The following is a 17,165-nucleotide window of genomic DNA, read 5'->3' as shown; positions in this document are numbered from 1 at the left end:
CTCCACACTGTTTTCCAGAGGGGCTGCACCAGTTGACATTCCCACCAACAGTGTAAGAGGGTGCCTGTTTCTCTACAACCTCGTCAGCATCTAGAGTCTTCTGATTTGCTCATTTTAGCCACTCTGACTGGAGTGAGGTGGTATCTCAGTGTGGTTTCGATTTGTATTTCCCTGATGAGGAGGGATGCTGAGCATCGTTTCATGGGTCTGTTGGCCATCTGGATGTCCTCTTTGGAGAAATGTCTGTTCATATCTTCTGCCCATTTCTTCATTGGGTTGTTTGTTTTTTGGGTATGGAGTTTGGTGAGTTCCTTATAGGTTTTGGATACTAGCCCTTTATCTGATATGTCATTTGCAACTATCTTTTCCCATTCCGTCGGTTGCCTATTAGTTTTATGGGTTGTTTCCTTTGCCATGCAGAAGCTTTTAATCTTGATGAGGTGCCAATAGTTCATTTTTGCTCTTGATTCTTTTGCTATTGGGGATGTGTCAAGTAAGAAATTGCTGCGGTGGAGGTCAAGGAGGTTGTTTCCTGCTTTCTCCTCTAGGGTTTTGATGGCTTCCTGTCTCACATTCAGGTCCTTTATCCATTTTGAGTTTATTTTTGTGTATGGTGTGAGAAAATGGTCTAGTTTCATTCTTCTGCATGTTGCTGTCCAGTTCTCCCAACACCATCTGTTAAAGAGGCTATCATTTTTCCATTGGATACTCTTTCCAGCTTTGTCAAAGATTAGTTGGCTGTGTACTTTTGGGTCCAATTCTGAGTTCTCAATTTTATTCCATTGGTTTATATGTCTGTTTTTGTGCCAATACCATACTGTCTTAATGATGACAGCTTTGTAGTAGAGGCTAAAGTCTGGGATGGTGATGTCTCCTGTTTCAGTTTTCTTCTTCAATATTACTTTGGCTATTCAGGGTCTTTTGTGGTTCCATACAAATTTGAGGATAGTTTATTCTAGTTTTGAGAAGTATGCTGGTGCAGTTTTGATTGGGATTGCACTGAATGTATAGATTGCTTTGGGTAGTAATGGCATTTTAACTATATTTGTTCTTCCAATCCATGAGCATGGAATGTTTTTCCATTTCTTTGTGTCTTCTGAAGAACATTTCTATCGGAGGTCACATTTGAATGTAGCTTTGAAAGATAGATGGGATTTGAAAAGTGGATAAAAGAAGAAATTGGAAGAGATAACTACTTTTGAGAATCAGAGTTGTTATATTACTTTTTGTCCTAGGTAAGAAATTTATCTAACTAAGTTTGGCTAACAAATTTTCTAGGTACTGAAACATAACTTCTGTTCTTAATCAAATAGAAAAGAAGGAACAACATGTAGAGTCTAAAGTTTCACTTATTAATAGCAATTAAGAGCATTAGATTTTAATCTTGGTGGAAACTAGGTTTTTAAATTTTTTTTTGTTTTCCATATCTAGTTGAATCTGAGAACTTACATCATATTTGGGGAGAAATGCTCTATAGAAATAAAATTAGCATTTTACATAGTTTTCCTTTATTACTTCCTCCAAGAGTGTTTTACAGTTAACAATTAAATACGAAAGTCTCCAATCACAGAACAGGTCAAATTTTCAATTGGGGGGTCTCATTGACAAAACTCCTAGCAAATATTTTCCTTCCCCAAGGCTTACTTCAGTGTACCAACTCACTCTGTTCATAAGCAGATAGTCATGGAACCCCTTTTATCCTGAGGTCTTTCTGGATACGAGTGAAAAATATCTCCAATGCCTGATAGTATTTTGATACTCTGGCCCACACATAGAGATTTCTTAAGCCTGGAATGCCTTTTTCCATTTGTTTGCTTAGCCAGCTTTCTCAGGACAAAACTCCAACATTACCTCTTTATTCATTTTCTATTTCTGTAGAAATTTATCTGTTTAAAAAAGGGCAACCATTGTATCTTATATTTCTGGAAATCTGAAGTCTGACTTGGGTCTTACTGGGCTAGAGTCAAGGTGTTAAGAAAGCTGCAGCGCTTTCTAGGATTCTAGAAAAGACTCTTTCCTTGCCTTTTTTCCATCTTCTTGGGCAACCCTCATTGCTTGGCTCATGGTCCCCTTTTCCATCTTCAAAGCCAGTAATTTGGCATCTTTCTCATTCTTCTTCCATAGTTATATCCTCTTTTGACCACAGCCTGGAAAAGCTTTCTGCTTTTAGGGATTTGTGTGATTAGGCCAGGCCCACTTGGCTAATTCAGGATAACTTCCCATCTCAAGTTCTTTATCTAAATCCACACGCACAAATTTCCTATTGCAATGTAAGGTAACATATTTACCTCTTCCAAGGATTAAGGCATAGACATCTTTGGAGATCCATTATGCTGCATCCAAGTCTTATTTCTAAGTTCCTACTCAGTCTCTGAGTCTGTGAATTTATCTTGTGTTTACCTACTCAGTCTCTTTCTCAAGATCTTGAGTTCCTTTAGGGCAAGAACAATTTATTATTTATCCCCCAGTACATAACACATTCATACTCAGTACACTTAGTGCATAATTATTTAATAAACAGATAAGTGCCAAAGATGCAGTCTAAACTGTGGACAAAGTGTTAGAAGGTGAGAAAGCTAATTCTAGATTTGAAACAAAGTCTGTGCTTTTTGAAGATAAAACTTGAGGAAAAGGAGAAAACTATGAGTTAGAGAAAATTATTTTTTAATTCAAGAAACATTTTTATTGGCCACAATCTGAAATTGGCATTAGATAAAGAAGAATTTGGCTCTGTGCAAATTCAGCTGTGTGCAATTCAAAATGGAGGGAGGTTTGCCACGAGACCAATGTAGTGCTGAGGAGATGCCAGTATTCATGTACTCCTCACTAACATGGCAGGACTTGGAGAGCTGCAGACTTCGTTTGGATCCTGAGTTGGACCGGCACAGATATGAGAGGAAGATCAGCTTTGCTGGTGTCCTGGATGAAAATGAAGACTCAAAAGATTCCCTCCACAGTAGTAGCCACACCCTCAAATCAGATGCAGGTGCTGAGGAAAAGAAAGGTATGGAAAGCAAGAATTATTTTTCATGCTTCTGTGTTTCTCATAGGATATTTGACCTGGGTTCTAAACCACAGAATTGTGCACCCAAAATCCACAACTGTTGGCTTCGTACAGTACTGTGTCCAGTTAATGAGGTAGGAAACCATGCTAGTTAGCAGTTGGTCTCCATAGACTGAGAAGTTCAGGTTGTAATTCCAGCTCAGCAACTCTCAATATCCCACTGATGCCACCAGAGAGTTGTCAGATAAACCACTATTTCATGTACCAATAAGGAAGAAACAATACTTCCAATTCATCCCTTATGCAATACTTTCTTACTTAGTGTTTTATTCTTAATGAAGGACTTTCAGACTTAATTAGATGTCAATTTTTGTTATCAATATATATCATTCTTGTGCAGCCAAAAAAAGGAGAGGAAAGTATAAATAGAATAAATGGGTTAAACTCTTTCTAAACTATCTTCAATTCCAGGTTCAAATTTCGTAATCACTTTTCAACTCAGAATTGTCAGTGTCTATGTTTTTCTATATGATAATGTCCTCTGTGTCATTGGAATATTAGTAATACATCATTTCTTAAATGATCTGTAAAAGAAGTAAAGCTGTTGGTGCTAGGTTGAGCCAACATGCTCTTGTACAAAGGTAGCCTACCCTCATACTCAGTACCTGCTTCAAGAATGTTGCCAAACACATCTGATTTATCACTCCTTCAGCCAACTACCACTTGACTCCTTGGTGTTAAAAGACACCATTTTGTTGCTGGTGCTTTAGACACATGGACATAAGCAATAACAAATGTGTCATAACTGCTACTGGCACTAGTGATCTTATGATGGCCTCAATTGTAACACAAATATGCACTTTAAATGGTAAACTAGAACAACCAGCTGTATGACCTTGTCCAAGTTACTGACCTTCTAAGCCATAGTTTTCCGCTCTGTAAAATTAGGTTACTAACACCAAACACATTGTGATATTGAAAGCTTTGAATGAGACAATGTAAGCAAAGTACCTGGTACCTAATTGGTATAGAATAAATAATGCTGTCACTGTTGTGGGTTTTATTAATATCATGAGTGTATAGACTAGAACCCATGCAGAAAATCCTAAATATAAGCTAAAAGTTACCAAGTTTTAAGTTGCTTTCAAGAGCTCCTTAAACTGTTAACTTCTCTGATTTTGCTACATCTCCTTTTATTTTGCTATTTCTTAAACTCTACCACCCTTCAGAGTTTTTCTAATGAATTTCAGTTAAAAGAATATCAGAACATTTGTTAAGAGCCAGACATGATTTTATGCATTTATGTATTTTCTGGTATCCTATAGACAATGACTCAATAAATGTCAGATAACTGAAGGAAGGAATGATTCTAGGAAGGAATAGCACTGGAGAGAGAAAACAGAAAATCTTTAAAATCTTCAAAGGAATGGATATACACTGGAAAAAAATGTTTAATATTTTAAGATCAGATTGTTGTCATGACACCTTAACATGCAAATACTTATTGTATAGAATTTATGGTCAACCAAGAATTTACTAGCCAAGTCTTAAGCAATTTTTGAGCATAAAGGAGTATCGAGTCAATATCTTTTTCTATTATGACTTTTTCAGATAATGATAACTGCATATGATAAAAAACTTACATTTTTAAAGTTATCCCAAGGGTATTTTTTTTTGCCTATTCAAAGTTATTATGCTAATTATTACTTAACATAGCTGAAATAAATATTCTAAATATGGACATGGTTAAACTTGAAGAGAATAAATTCTACACCATTAAAAAAACTAAAACATCAACTTAATCTTAAAGAACATTTTAATTTCATGATTATCACTTATATAAATTTCCTCTGATGTTCAAAACTGCAAATGCTTAATATTGTTTTCTCCTCATAGAATAGCTACATTAATATATGAATGTTGTTTAAGAAGTGACCAGAAAACTGAAACTATAAATAAAACAAGAACATATTCATAAAATGTCCTTTACTGGTTGGCAAAATCTTCTTGAAGATTCGTACGCATTCCTTAATCCTTTGACAAGTTGATACCAGATGCTAAAGCCATGGGTACTCTGCTAAATTATATTATTAAAAGTTTATTTAAAATTTTATGCCATCTGTTTTTATAAAAGCTAAAAATGTTGTTCTTGAAATAAACAACTTGAGGACAATTCAGATTCTACCAGGGAAAACAAATGTAAAAGAATCCTCAAACTAAAATGTCTGCCTAAAATCACCAAACAAGGTCTGTCACATCATTTTACCCACATTCCAAATACAGACGAAGACTGGTATTCCAAAATACAGACACCACGATGTGTCTAATTATTCAACAATTACCTGTTGAGCACCTGGTATAGGCCAGGCACTATTCCCGGTTCCCAGAATACAGCAATCAACAGGAAAAATGTCCCACATGTATTTTAGTTTATGTTAGCTAATAGTTACATAATAGTGAATAACACCAAATACTAGACTTTCAAGTAATGATAAATGGTATGAAGAAAAACAAATGAAGGTCAGAGAATTGGTAGTGACCTGGAGTGGGAGGGAGTGTAGTCAGAGAAGGACTTCATAAGCGGCATTGAGCAAGAGACCTGTATGATGTGAAGGAGCCAGTCAAGCAAAGTGCTGAGGCAGGAGTCTTCTGAGCAGACACAACAGTGAGAGCTAGGCTCTAATGCAGGGATGACATGGGACATTTGAAGAAGGGCAAAAAGTCCAACATAGTTGCAACAGAAAGAGTTGAAGTAGAAGACTATAGAAAGAATAGAAGATGGGCAGGAAATGGGGTTAGATAAATAGTCAAAGAGCATATACATAGGATATGTAGAAATGTTTATAAATTTAATTCTGTGTGTGTCTGAGTGTTATTGGCAGGTTTTGACTAGAAAAGTGATATAATATATGTAATAATGATTTATATATTTAAAAGATGAATCAAGCTGTGGGAGGGGATGTAAGCTGGAACAGTGAGGCAGTTGCAATAGTCCAGGGAATAGGTAATGGGGCTTTCAAATTCCTAGGGAATTTTGAAGTGTGAAGCTAGCAAGACCTGCTAGTGGATTTAATGTGAGATGAGAGAAAAGGGAAAAAGATGTTCTATGTAGTTTAGATGTATTTGTTTCACTTTCCTACTAGTTCATGTTCTCATGGAAGTAAAGGCTAAGACTCAATGCTGTACAAGTGCAACCAAAGGTTTTCATGTACAAAATCAAATGTGAATTCTAACTGTTGTGTCCTTCATAAATAATCCATGCCATAATTCTGAGTGCTAATTTTTCACTTGCTACAGGATATATCCAATTATCTTTGGTAGTATAGAATAGGTTCTCAAAATTGAATTTCTTTCTTTGGGGCTACTTTCCCAAATTTGTACAGTTAAAGGTATCATGAAATCAGAGAATACAAGACAGTGTCTCTATTAAAAGAAAAAGAAGAAGAAGAAGAAGAAGAAGAAGAAGAAGAAGAAGAAGAAGAAGAAAGAAAAACCTCTCTAAACCTGTTCTCTACTTCCCAATCTACCTTGATATGAAATTGTATTAATAGTCATTAAAAGTGATAATATTCTATTTCAGATGTATTTCAGGTAGGTCATTAAACCCTCAAGCCTAAAAATAATATTGAAAAAGGCAGTGGATGAATTTTGTACTATAATTAAGAAGGAGCATTATAGTCTATAGTCTTTGTGGAATTTATCCAACCACACAGCCAAAGTTTCTGTCCAGATGTAAAATTCTACCCAGATTTGTTCTGGGCACTCCACGAGGCCTTTGCCAGCTCAGTGGCGATGGTTTTGGTCTTTCTCAGTCACAAGATTAAATTGGAGATTAAACATTGCACATTATTCAACAGAAGTTCCCCTAGGCTCCTTTTTTGGCATTGACAATATACATTTAATTACCATTTTGTAGAGCTATACAAGGTTGATCGTGGTCATATATTCTCTGTGAGCGAGAACCCAAGACTAAAATGCAATCTTCCTGATTAGAAGTTTTAAAAAATATTCATACCTCTGCCTTAAATAATTCATAAGAAATCTTCTTACAAAAACAATGGCCCCTTCCTAATAATGACTAAGCTTTGAAAACTTTCTTTATCCTGCCCTTTTAAAATCAATGTGTGGCAACACCAAATCTCCTAAAGAAAAGGAAGTAGGAGTGTATATTGAACATGGTAAGTAAAGATGCATTTGGTAAAAAAAAAAAAAAAGGAGGTTTCAAGTTTAAATGTGTTTCTTTTACCCTTTTATTTTCTTCACTGATGACTGTTTTTTCCAGAACACTAAAGATGAATAATGCATGTTCTTCTTGGTACATATAGACTGTAAGGTTGGCTCAGGGTGTTGCAACATTTGGACTCACATCCCACCCAGCCTTTTGACTGAAAGAAGGATGCTATGACATCACTAGGTGCATTGAAAATGGAACTATTTCACACTCATGTTCACCCAAAGCACACCAGTGAAAACAGATCCTTTAGTGCCTTTGCTGAGGAGCTGAGCGGAACCCACTGCTGGCTGTTGGAGAGAGAAGCGCCTCTTGTTTTTATTTCTTAATGAGGTATTCCAAAATGAAGGGGTTTACATGAAGGGGTTTGCCTAACTCACATAACTCTGCAAGTCCCATTTCTAAAGAAAAATAAAAACAAATGGTTTGTGGTTCTTTTGAATCAAGGAATGATGTTCTGTAAGTGCACCAACAGTCCTCGATAATGCTGCTACAAGGGCACCCTCATGCTTGTGAACCCTGGGCCAGAAAGACAGCAGGTTGCTCCCAGAACTGATGAGCTATGTGCCCAAGAAAGAAGCTGCACCAGCCCTTCCTGGTGGACACAGTCTCCTGGCCGCCTCACACAGCTGCCTGGCCGGGAGGGGGCGTGGGAGGAGCCCCTTGTGCTGCTCATCCTGGCCCACAGAGAGGATGCTGTTCAGGGACAAGCTGGGGAGAGCTTGGATCTAACACTGGCTGGGGAAAACTAAGGAGGAAAAAGCCCTATTTTATTCTTTTAATACAGTTCCCAGCAGGAAGATCAGGATAGGAGGTTCCCGCCTGCTCCAGATTAAAGGAACCCGCAGTTTCCAGGTGAAGAAGGGGGGTTCCTTGTCCAGCATTCGCCGAGTCGGCAGCTTAAAGAGCAGCAAGTTATCACGGCAGGACTCAGAGTCCGAGGCTCAGGAGCTGCAGCTGTCCCAGAGCAGGGACACTGTCACTGACCTAGGTAACATAGAGGAGTGGGGTGCGCAGGGACGTGGGGGGTAGGAAGACAGGGCCCAAATCCTGAAACAGCTGAAGCCCATTTTCTTACACGTCAGGAGCTGGAGAGCAGAGCCACAGGCTAGGCCACTCATTCAGTCTGAACCCCATGCCACCCTTTAGAGCAGGGCTGCTCAAACCTTAACGTGCACACAGGTCACCTGCAAGGCTTGTGAAAATGCAGATTTGAATTCGGAGGGTCTTGGGTAGGAACCATTAAGAAGTTTTCTGGTGAAGCTAATGCTGCTGGTTCAGGAACAGTCTGAGCAGTGGAGAATATAGAATATACGTTAGGGAAAGAAAATACTTTAATGGCAGGACAGATTTTTAAAATCCGGATGTTTGCACTTCTGTTACTCTGATCAAGACTTTGAAAGCAAAATGTAGAAGTTCCTTTGGGGGCAGCTAGATCAAGGTCTTCTGTATGTTAAAGTGTCTATTTCATAGTAAAACCAACAAAAATATCAGAGAGGAAAGATTGAAGATTGTCTAGACCTGACAGTGAGTGATCTTCAGCAAGTCAGTTAGCATCTCAGGGATTTGTTGTCTCCAACTACGCAGTGGGGAGAATTCTATTTTCTCCTGCCTACTCTGAGGGGATACTTTAAAGATAAGTTAAGGGATGATTATAAAGTATGGGCATACACTCTGTATACAGTCAAAGCACTAGGGGCAAAGTTGATCACCAAAGAGACTCTTGAACCCCAAAATATGCTAGTCCAATGAGCCTGACGATCATATTACTAACAAGAAAAAAGAGTAAGCAAGTATGCAGTTAGGACTCACCAGCTGCCTGGTATTTAGCCATCAGGTAAAAGTTAAAGTACATTTCCTTTGCCAGTCAGCCCCCCTGTGAGAAGCAAAATAGAAAGCTCTCCTGTCTAGGCAAGTTGTTTCAGAAGTCAGTCAGGATATTTGGATAAATTGTCGATCAAGTCTACTGAAATAGAAGCTGAGTGTATCTAATTAAAGAGAGTCTAAAATAAGAATTGTTTCTACACCTACCCACCCTCACCTTTGAAAATAGCTAATTTATGCATTAGTTAAGAATCAGCTTATTTCTTTAAGGAGACAGTAGAAAAGAGAAAAACCTGTGACTTCTTTTGTTACAGGTCTAAGATTGTAAGAATGTCATCGTTTAGTTTTGGGGGGAAATATTTCAATTAATTATTTGAATTCATTGACTTAGCCTGACCAGCTGGATCAAAATAGTCAGCCTAGAGGCATGGTTTCATCATAGAAATGACCCAGAAAAGCTTTTAGATTTGAGGGTGAAGCTTTTTTGAGTGGTATGTTATGAAGTGAATTCCTGAGAAATGTCTCCATATTTTTCCACAGAGAAGAGTTTATCCACAAAGGATTATCCACAATGGCTTACAAATTTCCTTAGTTTTTTGAGGCACTGTCCATTTTTGAAATAGCTCTGACAGCAAAGCCAGGTGATATCGAGAGCAGTGGCACTAGACACAGTCACAGCAGCAGAGGAGATAGCAGCATGCTCTATGGCCACTGCAGGTTGCTTGGTGTCCCTCTGTAACTACACCTGTAAGGTCTGGGCAGTCTGGAATGGATTTGGGCACACTCAACCAATAGCTTGCTCATCTCAGCAATTCAAGGACTTGACTCTGTTTCTTCCTTGCTCCCATGTCTCAAAATGGAAGCCACCAGTACAGAGATCATAAATGTCTTTGCAATTGCCTGTTCAGCTGATGGTGAAGGGAACAGCTCCTATTAACGTTCCTCCACTAAAGTCAAGGCTATGCCCTGTTAACCCACTGGGCCATGGTAGTCTGCCCTAGGATTCAAAAGCATGGACAACTCTACCATACCAATGTGTTCTCCATGGAGACTGAACAATATAACCTTTCTTGGCATTTTTCTTTTGAAGAAGGGAGTCCTTGGAGTGCAAGCGAGCCCAGCATCGAGCCCGAGGGAATGAGTACTGCTGGCACAGAGGAGAATTACCACAGGAGCATGTCATGGCTTCATGTAAGTAGGAATCTCAGAGAGAGACCTGAAATCCGTATCTTTTGGCACTGAGAAAGATCTATGAAGTGAGGACAAAAGATTCTGCTAAAACTATCAATCTAATTTAGTTTCCAAGAAAAACCATAGGAACCTCTGAATTCTCACTAGGATTGGTATTCTGTTGGATCGTGTTCCATTTTAGGCTTAACTAAAACCAAAGGTTCTTTGTTATGGCTGGTTTGTAGGTCACCATAAGTCAGGGAAAACCCTGAGGGACAGGGCCAGGTTGGTGACCAAGACAGCCTGGGTACCACAGGCAAGGTATCACCATTAGTTTGATACAGTCACCACAAATGCTGAGAGCAAGGTCATGGTATCAGTCTGTGTCTGTATAGATCTAACTGTAAACCAGAACATGGAGATTCTTAGATGACAAAGGTCACACTCCAAAGGTTTCTTCAGAGGTCATAGGCAGGTGGGGATTTCAAGAAAGCACTTGGAATGGATTAGAGAGTTCAAGGTTTGAGCTGGCCATGAGAAAGAATGAGAAAGGTAAGGAAGCATAACATCAAATCCACAACTTGCAGGATACTGCCTGCACTGTCATTGATTTTGTATGGACTCTACCATCTCCTCTGATTTTAATCTGACTTCCTGGTACAGTCAAATAAGGGCTGGCTGGTAAATGATGCTCCTCAGAGTTTACAGTGCTGTGCCGTCACAATTGGTGGACCCCCAGAAATGTTTGGAAGTGATCCCCAGTACTTAATTTTCAAGCCTCTCTGAGGCAGCTGTTTTTAAAGTAAACTCTTTAGTGAGGTTCAACATACATATTGAAAAGCATAGAAAACCTATGTGTACATAGCTCAATAAATTTCCACAGAGTGACAATCTGTGTAACCACCAGAAGGTCAAGAACATTGTCCTACTCTAGAAGCTCTAAATATGCCCTCTACCAGTCACTACACTCCCCTAATGGTAACCACCATTCTTACTTCTGTCACCACAGATTAGTTCTGTCTGTTTTTGAAATGCATAATAATTGGCATTATATGTCATGTACCCTGTCATGTTATGGTTTGTTTGGTTCATATTAGGGTAAATCCTGCAACTTTGCTCTTCCTCAAGATGGCTTGTTCTATTCTTCACTATAGCCATTTCCATTTAAAATCACCTATTAATTTCTATTAAAAAAAGATTTCAAAACAGCCTTATATTGAAATAAATATCATTTAAAATTGAAGAATTGAAATATTTACTCAGTGAATCTTCTACTGTATAAAGTAGTCTATTCCTCAATTTATGTCCCACCTCTCAAATTTCCTTCAGCAATGCTTTTAGTTTTCTGTAAAGTATTTGTGTTAGACCAGTGTTATTTCTTCCTTAAGGAGAAATTTAGATCTAAACATTTCTTTGTGGGAAGGTTTTTAATTACAAACTCAACTTATGTAATATGATTAAGACCTTTCAGATTTTCAATTTCTTCTGGGAGCAGTTTGGGCACATTTATTTTTTCCTCTAGGAATTTGTTAATTTAATACAAATATTTACCTTTATTAGCAAGTTGTTTATAGTATTTTCTTAAAATACTTTTAAATTCTATAGGATCTATAATGATGTATCTTTATTGTTTCTAATGTTGGTAGGTTGTACCTTTTCTCCCTCCCTCCCTCTCTCCCTCCCTCTCTCCCTCCCTCCCTTCCTTCCTTCCTTTCTCCCTCTCTCCCTCTCTCTCTCTCTCTCTTTCTCTCTCTCTTCCTCTCTCTCTCTTTCCTTTTTTACATCAGTCTTGCTAGAAATATGTCAGTTCTATTAACCAGAAAATCAGCTTTTGGTTTTGTCATTTGGGGAATGTTTGAGTTGTATTTTATTAATTTCTCCTATTACTTTTATTATTTCCTTCTACTTTTTTCAGGTTAACATATTTTCTTTCCTTGGCTTCTTGATATAGATACTTAGATAATTGATCTCCAACCACTTCACTAAATAGTCATTTAAAACTGTAAATGATCCCTAGAAACAGCTTTGGCTGTATAATGCAAGATTAGATATATCATATGTTCATTATCATTCAGTTAAAATAATTTTTAATTTTTATTTGAATCATACACACTTCAAGTCCATGACTGATAACACCAATATTTGAATCTATTATCTTCTCTTGGTCTGTTCCTTAATATGCTTAGTGACTTCAATGACTACCAGTTATGGTGGGTGAAAAATTATAAAAGCACAGTGATGGGTACATGCCATTACTGATCTGTCAAAACCCACAGAACATACAACACCAAGCGGGACTATTAATGTAAACTAAGCACTTTGTATGATAGTGATGTGTCAGTGTACATTCACTGATTATAATAAACATCCAGCCTGGTGGGAGATGTTGATCATGAAGTCCACTCTGCATGTGAAGAGGCAGGAAGTGCTTGGGAACTCTGTGTACATTCTGCTCAATTTTGCTATGAACCTAAAACTGCTCTAAAATAAACTTTATTAATTAAACAAACTATAGATTTATGGAGGTTCCAGATGATGCTATCTGCCTCCAGAGAGGACTCACCCTATACTTTCACAAAGAGCAAAGATCACCTGAGTCCAATCAAGGACTAAGCTGACTTGACTTGTAGTATTGCTTTCCCCCACACTTTACCTCCCAACACATAACTCCTAGTATCAAGTATTCCAGTGTGAGTCTGGCGTGTGTCCTATAACTAACTCCAGTCTTGCTGGGACAGAAACTACAGTTTTGCTTCCCTATTACAGTGAAACTGTTAAAATCTCCATAATGCTTGTCAGCTGGTTCCTGCTTGGCTTTTTAGCTACTCAATCAACAAATGCCTAGAAGGAAAACAGTCACCCAGCACCAAGTCTACCTTCTCTACAGGATCTTGTCCACTCAATTCTTCTTCCCTTTGGCAATTCTGAACTCCAATTTTTATCTTCCAGTTCTCATGAAATTGCCTAAAGCTTTGCCTGGCTTCTTGGACACTTATGCCTGAAGGAGAAATGTGGCATATGCTGACATTGTGCTCACCTCAGTAAATGCCCTTTCCACATCTTGCCTTTGAGGTCCTGACTGCCTCACTGTGTTAAATGCAATCTTATGCATTCAAATACGTATATTCAAATATATGTATTAATATATGTGTGTGTATGTTAAACAACACACATTTATTAGCTTACAGTTTCTATGGACCAGGAACCCTGGCACAGTTTAGCTGGGTGCTCTTCTTCAGGCTCTCACAAGATTGCAGTCAAAGTATTGGCCAAGAGTGCGGTCTTATCTGAAGGGTCTTATCCCAGTGAACTGGGAAAGAGTTTGCTTCTAAGCCCACATGATTGTTGGTAGAATTTCAGTTACTAAAGGACTGTTGGATTGAGGACCTCAATTCCTAGCTGACTGTTGGCCAGAGACCACCCTCATTCCTTACCATATGAACCTTTCCAGCATGGCAACTTGCTTTCTCAAAGCCAGTAAAGGAGAGTCTGGTAAGAAGAGACCAGTCACTATCTTATGCAGTCTAATCACAGAAGTAACATCTGATCCTCTTTGCTACATTCTGTTGGTTAGAAGCAAGTCACTGGCCAGCCCATATTCAACAGGAGGAGGTTTCACAAAGGCATTAATAACAGAAGGTGGGATCATTGGGAACTCTCTTAGAAATATATCTATCAAAAAGACATCCCTGAGCATAACTTTCAAACTACAGACTTCTAGGTCACCTTCTAGAAATTCTATACTAAATCAGAATCTCCTGAACAAAAGTCCAATAATATATTCATTTGGTTTTTGTCATTTTTGTTTGACTTTCTTGGTGTTTCCCCTTAACAGCCAGATTTGAGAATAACAAGGGAAACCTTACAATTCTTATATGTGCCCTACTTCGTACCAATATAAACAGGAATATCAGGAATGTTAAGTGAATCTTGAGAGAGATCTGGATATTCTGTTCAGGCAACATCTATTTCTTTTTTTAGCTTTGAGGAATGTGAGATATTATTATCTGAGTTTGAGTAAGCAGAGCTTCTCATTCCTGAGGAAATGTGTAGCAGCCCTACCTAGGAGGTTTGATTGGCCTTGTCCATATAGACTTACTTAATATTCTCTATCCAGAATGGTACACGGTCTCTCACAGCTTAGGTGTTGGGGTAGGAACTGGTGTTATGAAGGATGGTAGCATTTGGAAGTTTACTCTAAGCATCTTTGACTAGCCTTATGCATGTAGAAAGGCTATTGTCTTTTTAGAGGGCAATGTAAGAAGTTACAAACTCAGAGGCCTTTGTTCCTTATCTTAAAATAACCATATCCTTCAAAGCAACTGAGTTCTTTTCTGGAACCCTACCTGGGAAGCCTAGGTGATGTGAAGATTTAAGCCAGATCAAGCCACAAGAACTAGAATAGCCCAAGAGCCGGGTAAAATTAATTTGTAGAGAGAAAAAAACGAAGCTCTATAGTCAGGTTCAGGCTCAGTTGAAGGTTCTAGGCCAGGGTGGAAGACGCAGAAGTGTTTTCAATTCCACGTTGGCAAGCTGGAGTTAAAGACATCCCACAGCTGTCAAAGGCCAGCCAAATCCTTTGGCACAAAAATTCTCACCAGTTTATGCTTTTTTACCTGGCTCCTTCCACAACATAAGAGCTGAAAAACTAATGTGTTTTAAGTTTAGAATCTTCATTCAAAAATATTTGGAAATCATACACTCCACAATAATTTGTTTAGGTTTTTCAAGGTTGCTTCACCTTTTATTGTTTCAAAAAGATCTTTCTATCAAGTGCAAATGGAGAAAGCAGAGAAGGCAAGTACAGAAAGACCTGCAACTCTTTGCTTTCTTGTGGGAATTATGGTTTCAACCCTGATTGCTTGGTTGAGTCCCAGTGATATCTGTGTTCTAGGTCATGATCTTGCTGTGCAACCAGCAAAGCTTCATCTGCACCCATGTTGACTACTGCCACCCTCACTGCTACCTGCACCACAGCCGCTCCTGTGCCCGGCTGGTCAGGGCCATCAAGCTGCTCTATGGAGACACCGTGGACTCCCTCCGAGAGAGCAACAACATCGGCAATGTGGCTCTCCGGGGCAAGAAACAGAAAGAGGTGAGTGAATGGTCACCTGAGAATATGCCTATCACAGGAAAACGATGTCCTGCAGTCTTTTCTCTGGATATACAAATGTCAGGCCACTGCAGCTGTATAAACCAGGTTACAGCTGGCTTACAGGTTACAGGTTATCACCTGTGTGATTTTCAGCAAAGACAGAAGATGAGCAAAGAAAGACAAGTGCTTTGTCTTCATGTCAACAAGCGAATATGGAATCTTTCCCAGGGTTTTGTTTTATTTCTGTGAATAAATACAAACTAGTATGGGTGGTGGTGACAGGTACATTATGGTGATAGAATAATGACCCCCAAAGAAGTCTACATTCTAATTTCTACAACCTATGAATAAGTTACCTTTTGTAGCAAAAGGGATTTTGCCATTGTGAATAAATTAGGAATCTTTTAATGGGGGAAATTATCCTGAATTGCCCAAGTGAGTTCCTTGTCATCAAAAGGGTCTTTTTTTTTTAATGTTTTATTTATTTTTGAGAGAGAGAGAGAGAGAGAGAGAGAGGAGGAGTATGAGCAAGGNTTATCCTGAATTGCCCAAGTGAGTTCCTTGTCATCAAAAGGGTCTTTTTTTTTTAATGTTTTATTTATTTTTGAGAGAGAGAGACAGAGAGAGAGAGAGGAGGAGTATGAGCAAGGGAGGGGCAGAAAGAGAGGGAGACACAGAATCCGAAGCAGGCTCCAGGCTATGAGCGGTCAGCACAGAGCCTGACACAGGGCTCAAACTCATGAATCGCAAGATCATGACCTGAGCTGAAGTCAGGCACCCAACTGATTGAGCCACCTAGGTGCCCCCATAAGGGTCTTTATAAGTGAAAAAAGGAGGTAAGAGAGTCAGAGTCAGAAAAGGAACAAAAGGCAACAGAAGCAGAGGTCAGAGTGATGCAGGGCCATAAGCCACAAAACGGGGCAGCCTCTAGAAGCCAGAAAAGTCAAAGAAATGAATGATTCCCTAGAGCCTCCAGAAGGAACACAGCCCTGCCATTCCATTTTAGATTTGACCTCAAGAACCGTAAGATAATACATATTTGTTGTTTTCCTGTGAAGTTTGTAGTGATTTATTATAGCAGTAATAGGAAACTGACACAGTTATGTATTAAGAAATAAGTAGTAAATGACCCAACTATTCACAGACAAATAACTGAGTAATCTAGATCAAATTGGACTACAGGAAACTCCTTTAAGAAACTATTACATTTTCTAAGCATTCAGCTGCACTTTCCTGACTAGTACACTGAGCAGCTGAGCTGGCAGAAGATGAAGACCGTAACCAGGGCTGCCGTGACCCTGCCAGGGAGGCCCCGAGTCACCCACCTGCCCCTGAAGGGGTGTGATAGCCAAGACTCCGGACTGAGTGCCTCTGGCTGCCCCTGCAGCTGCCTCTCACAAGTGGTTTCACAAAGAGATTTTGGTATAATACCTATTCATCTCAGTGAGCATTCATTGTGCACCTGCTGTTGGCACAATATGAGACCAGATATTCTGGAAGAAATAAAAAATAAATAAGTAGGGGTAGAGGATCTTTCTACTAAGGAGTTTGCAAGCCAGGTCTGGTGGGGTGGAGGATGGCAATAAAATACAAATCAAACAACTAGAGAATATGAGCAACAACAAAAAATTCAGTTGGGTCAGGCATGTCGCAATTTGTAATGCTTTAACCCTTGCAGAGGAAGTTTTTAAATTATTTTACAATTTACAAAGAAATTTGAGGTAATAGAAAAGATCCTAAAGAAAAAAAATATGTATTTCATGCTTCTCATAAGTGTGCTATTTGCCCTCTAGGATTTGATCTTTCAGTGTTTTTTGTTTTTTTTTTTTCAAAACATATAT

At 38.7% G+C, this 17,165-nt stretch overlaps 1 protein-coding gene across 3 annotated transcripts in view; it reads left to right on the top strand.

Annotated features, from left to right (window-relative positions):
• UNC80 (unc-80 subunit of NALCN channel complex) overlaps nucleotides 1-17,165 on the top strand; it is a 225,310-nt gene that overhangs the window by 111,881 nt on the left and 96,264 nt on the right. For 2 of the 3 annotated variants that reach the window (XM_077771360.1, XM_077771356.1), the window contains exons 26-28: nucleotides 2,839-3,004; nucleotides 10,150-10,250; nucleotides 15,124-15,324. In XM_077771360.1, coding sequence (XP_077627486.1) covers nucleotides 2,839-3,004; nucleotides 10,150-10,250; nucleotides 15,124-15,324 — 468 coding nt within the window. Of the gene's footprint in view, nucleotides 1-2,838; nucleotides 3,005-8,022; nucleotides 8,227-10,149; nucleotides 10,251-15,123; nucleotides 15,325-17,165 lie in introns of all 3 variants that reach the window. The other variant, XM_077771350.1, reaches the window with a different exon arrangement.

The sequence above is a fragment of the Crocuta crocuta genome, unplaced genomic scaffold (assembly GCF_008692635.1).
Source record: "Crocuta crocuta isolate KB4526 unplaced genomic scaffold, BGI_CrCroc_1.0 scaffold160, whole genome shotgun sequence".
In the NCBI taxonomy this organism is placed as follows: Eukaryota; Metazoa; Chordata; class Mammalia; order Carnivora; family Hyaenidae; genus Crocuta; species Crocuta crocuta.
This window is presented reverse-complemented; position numbering and strand designations above follow the sequence as displayed.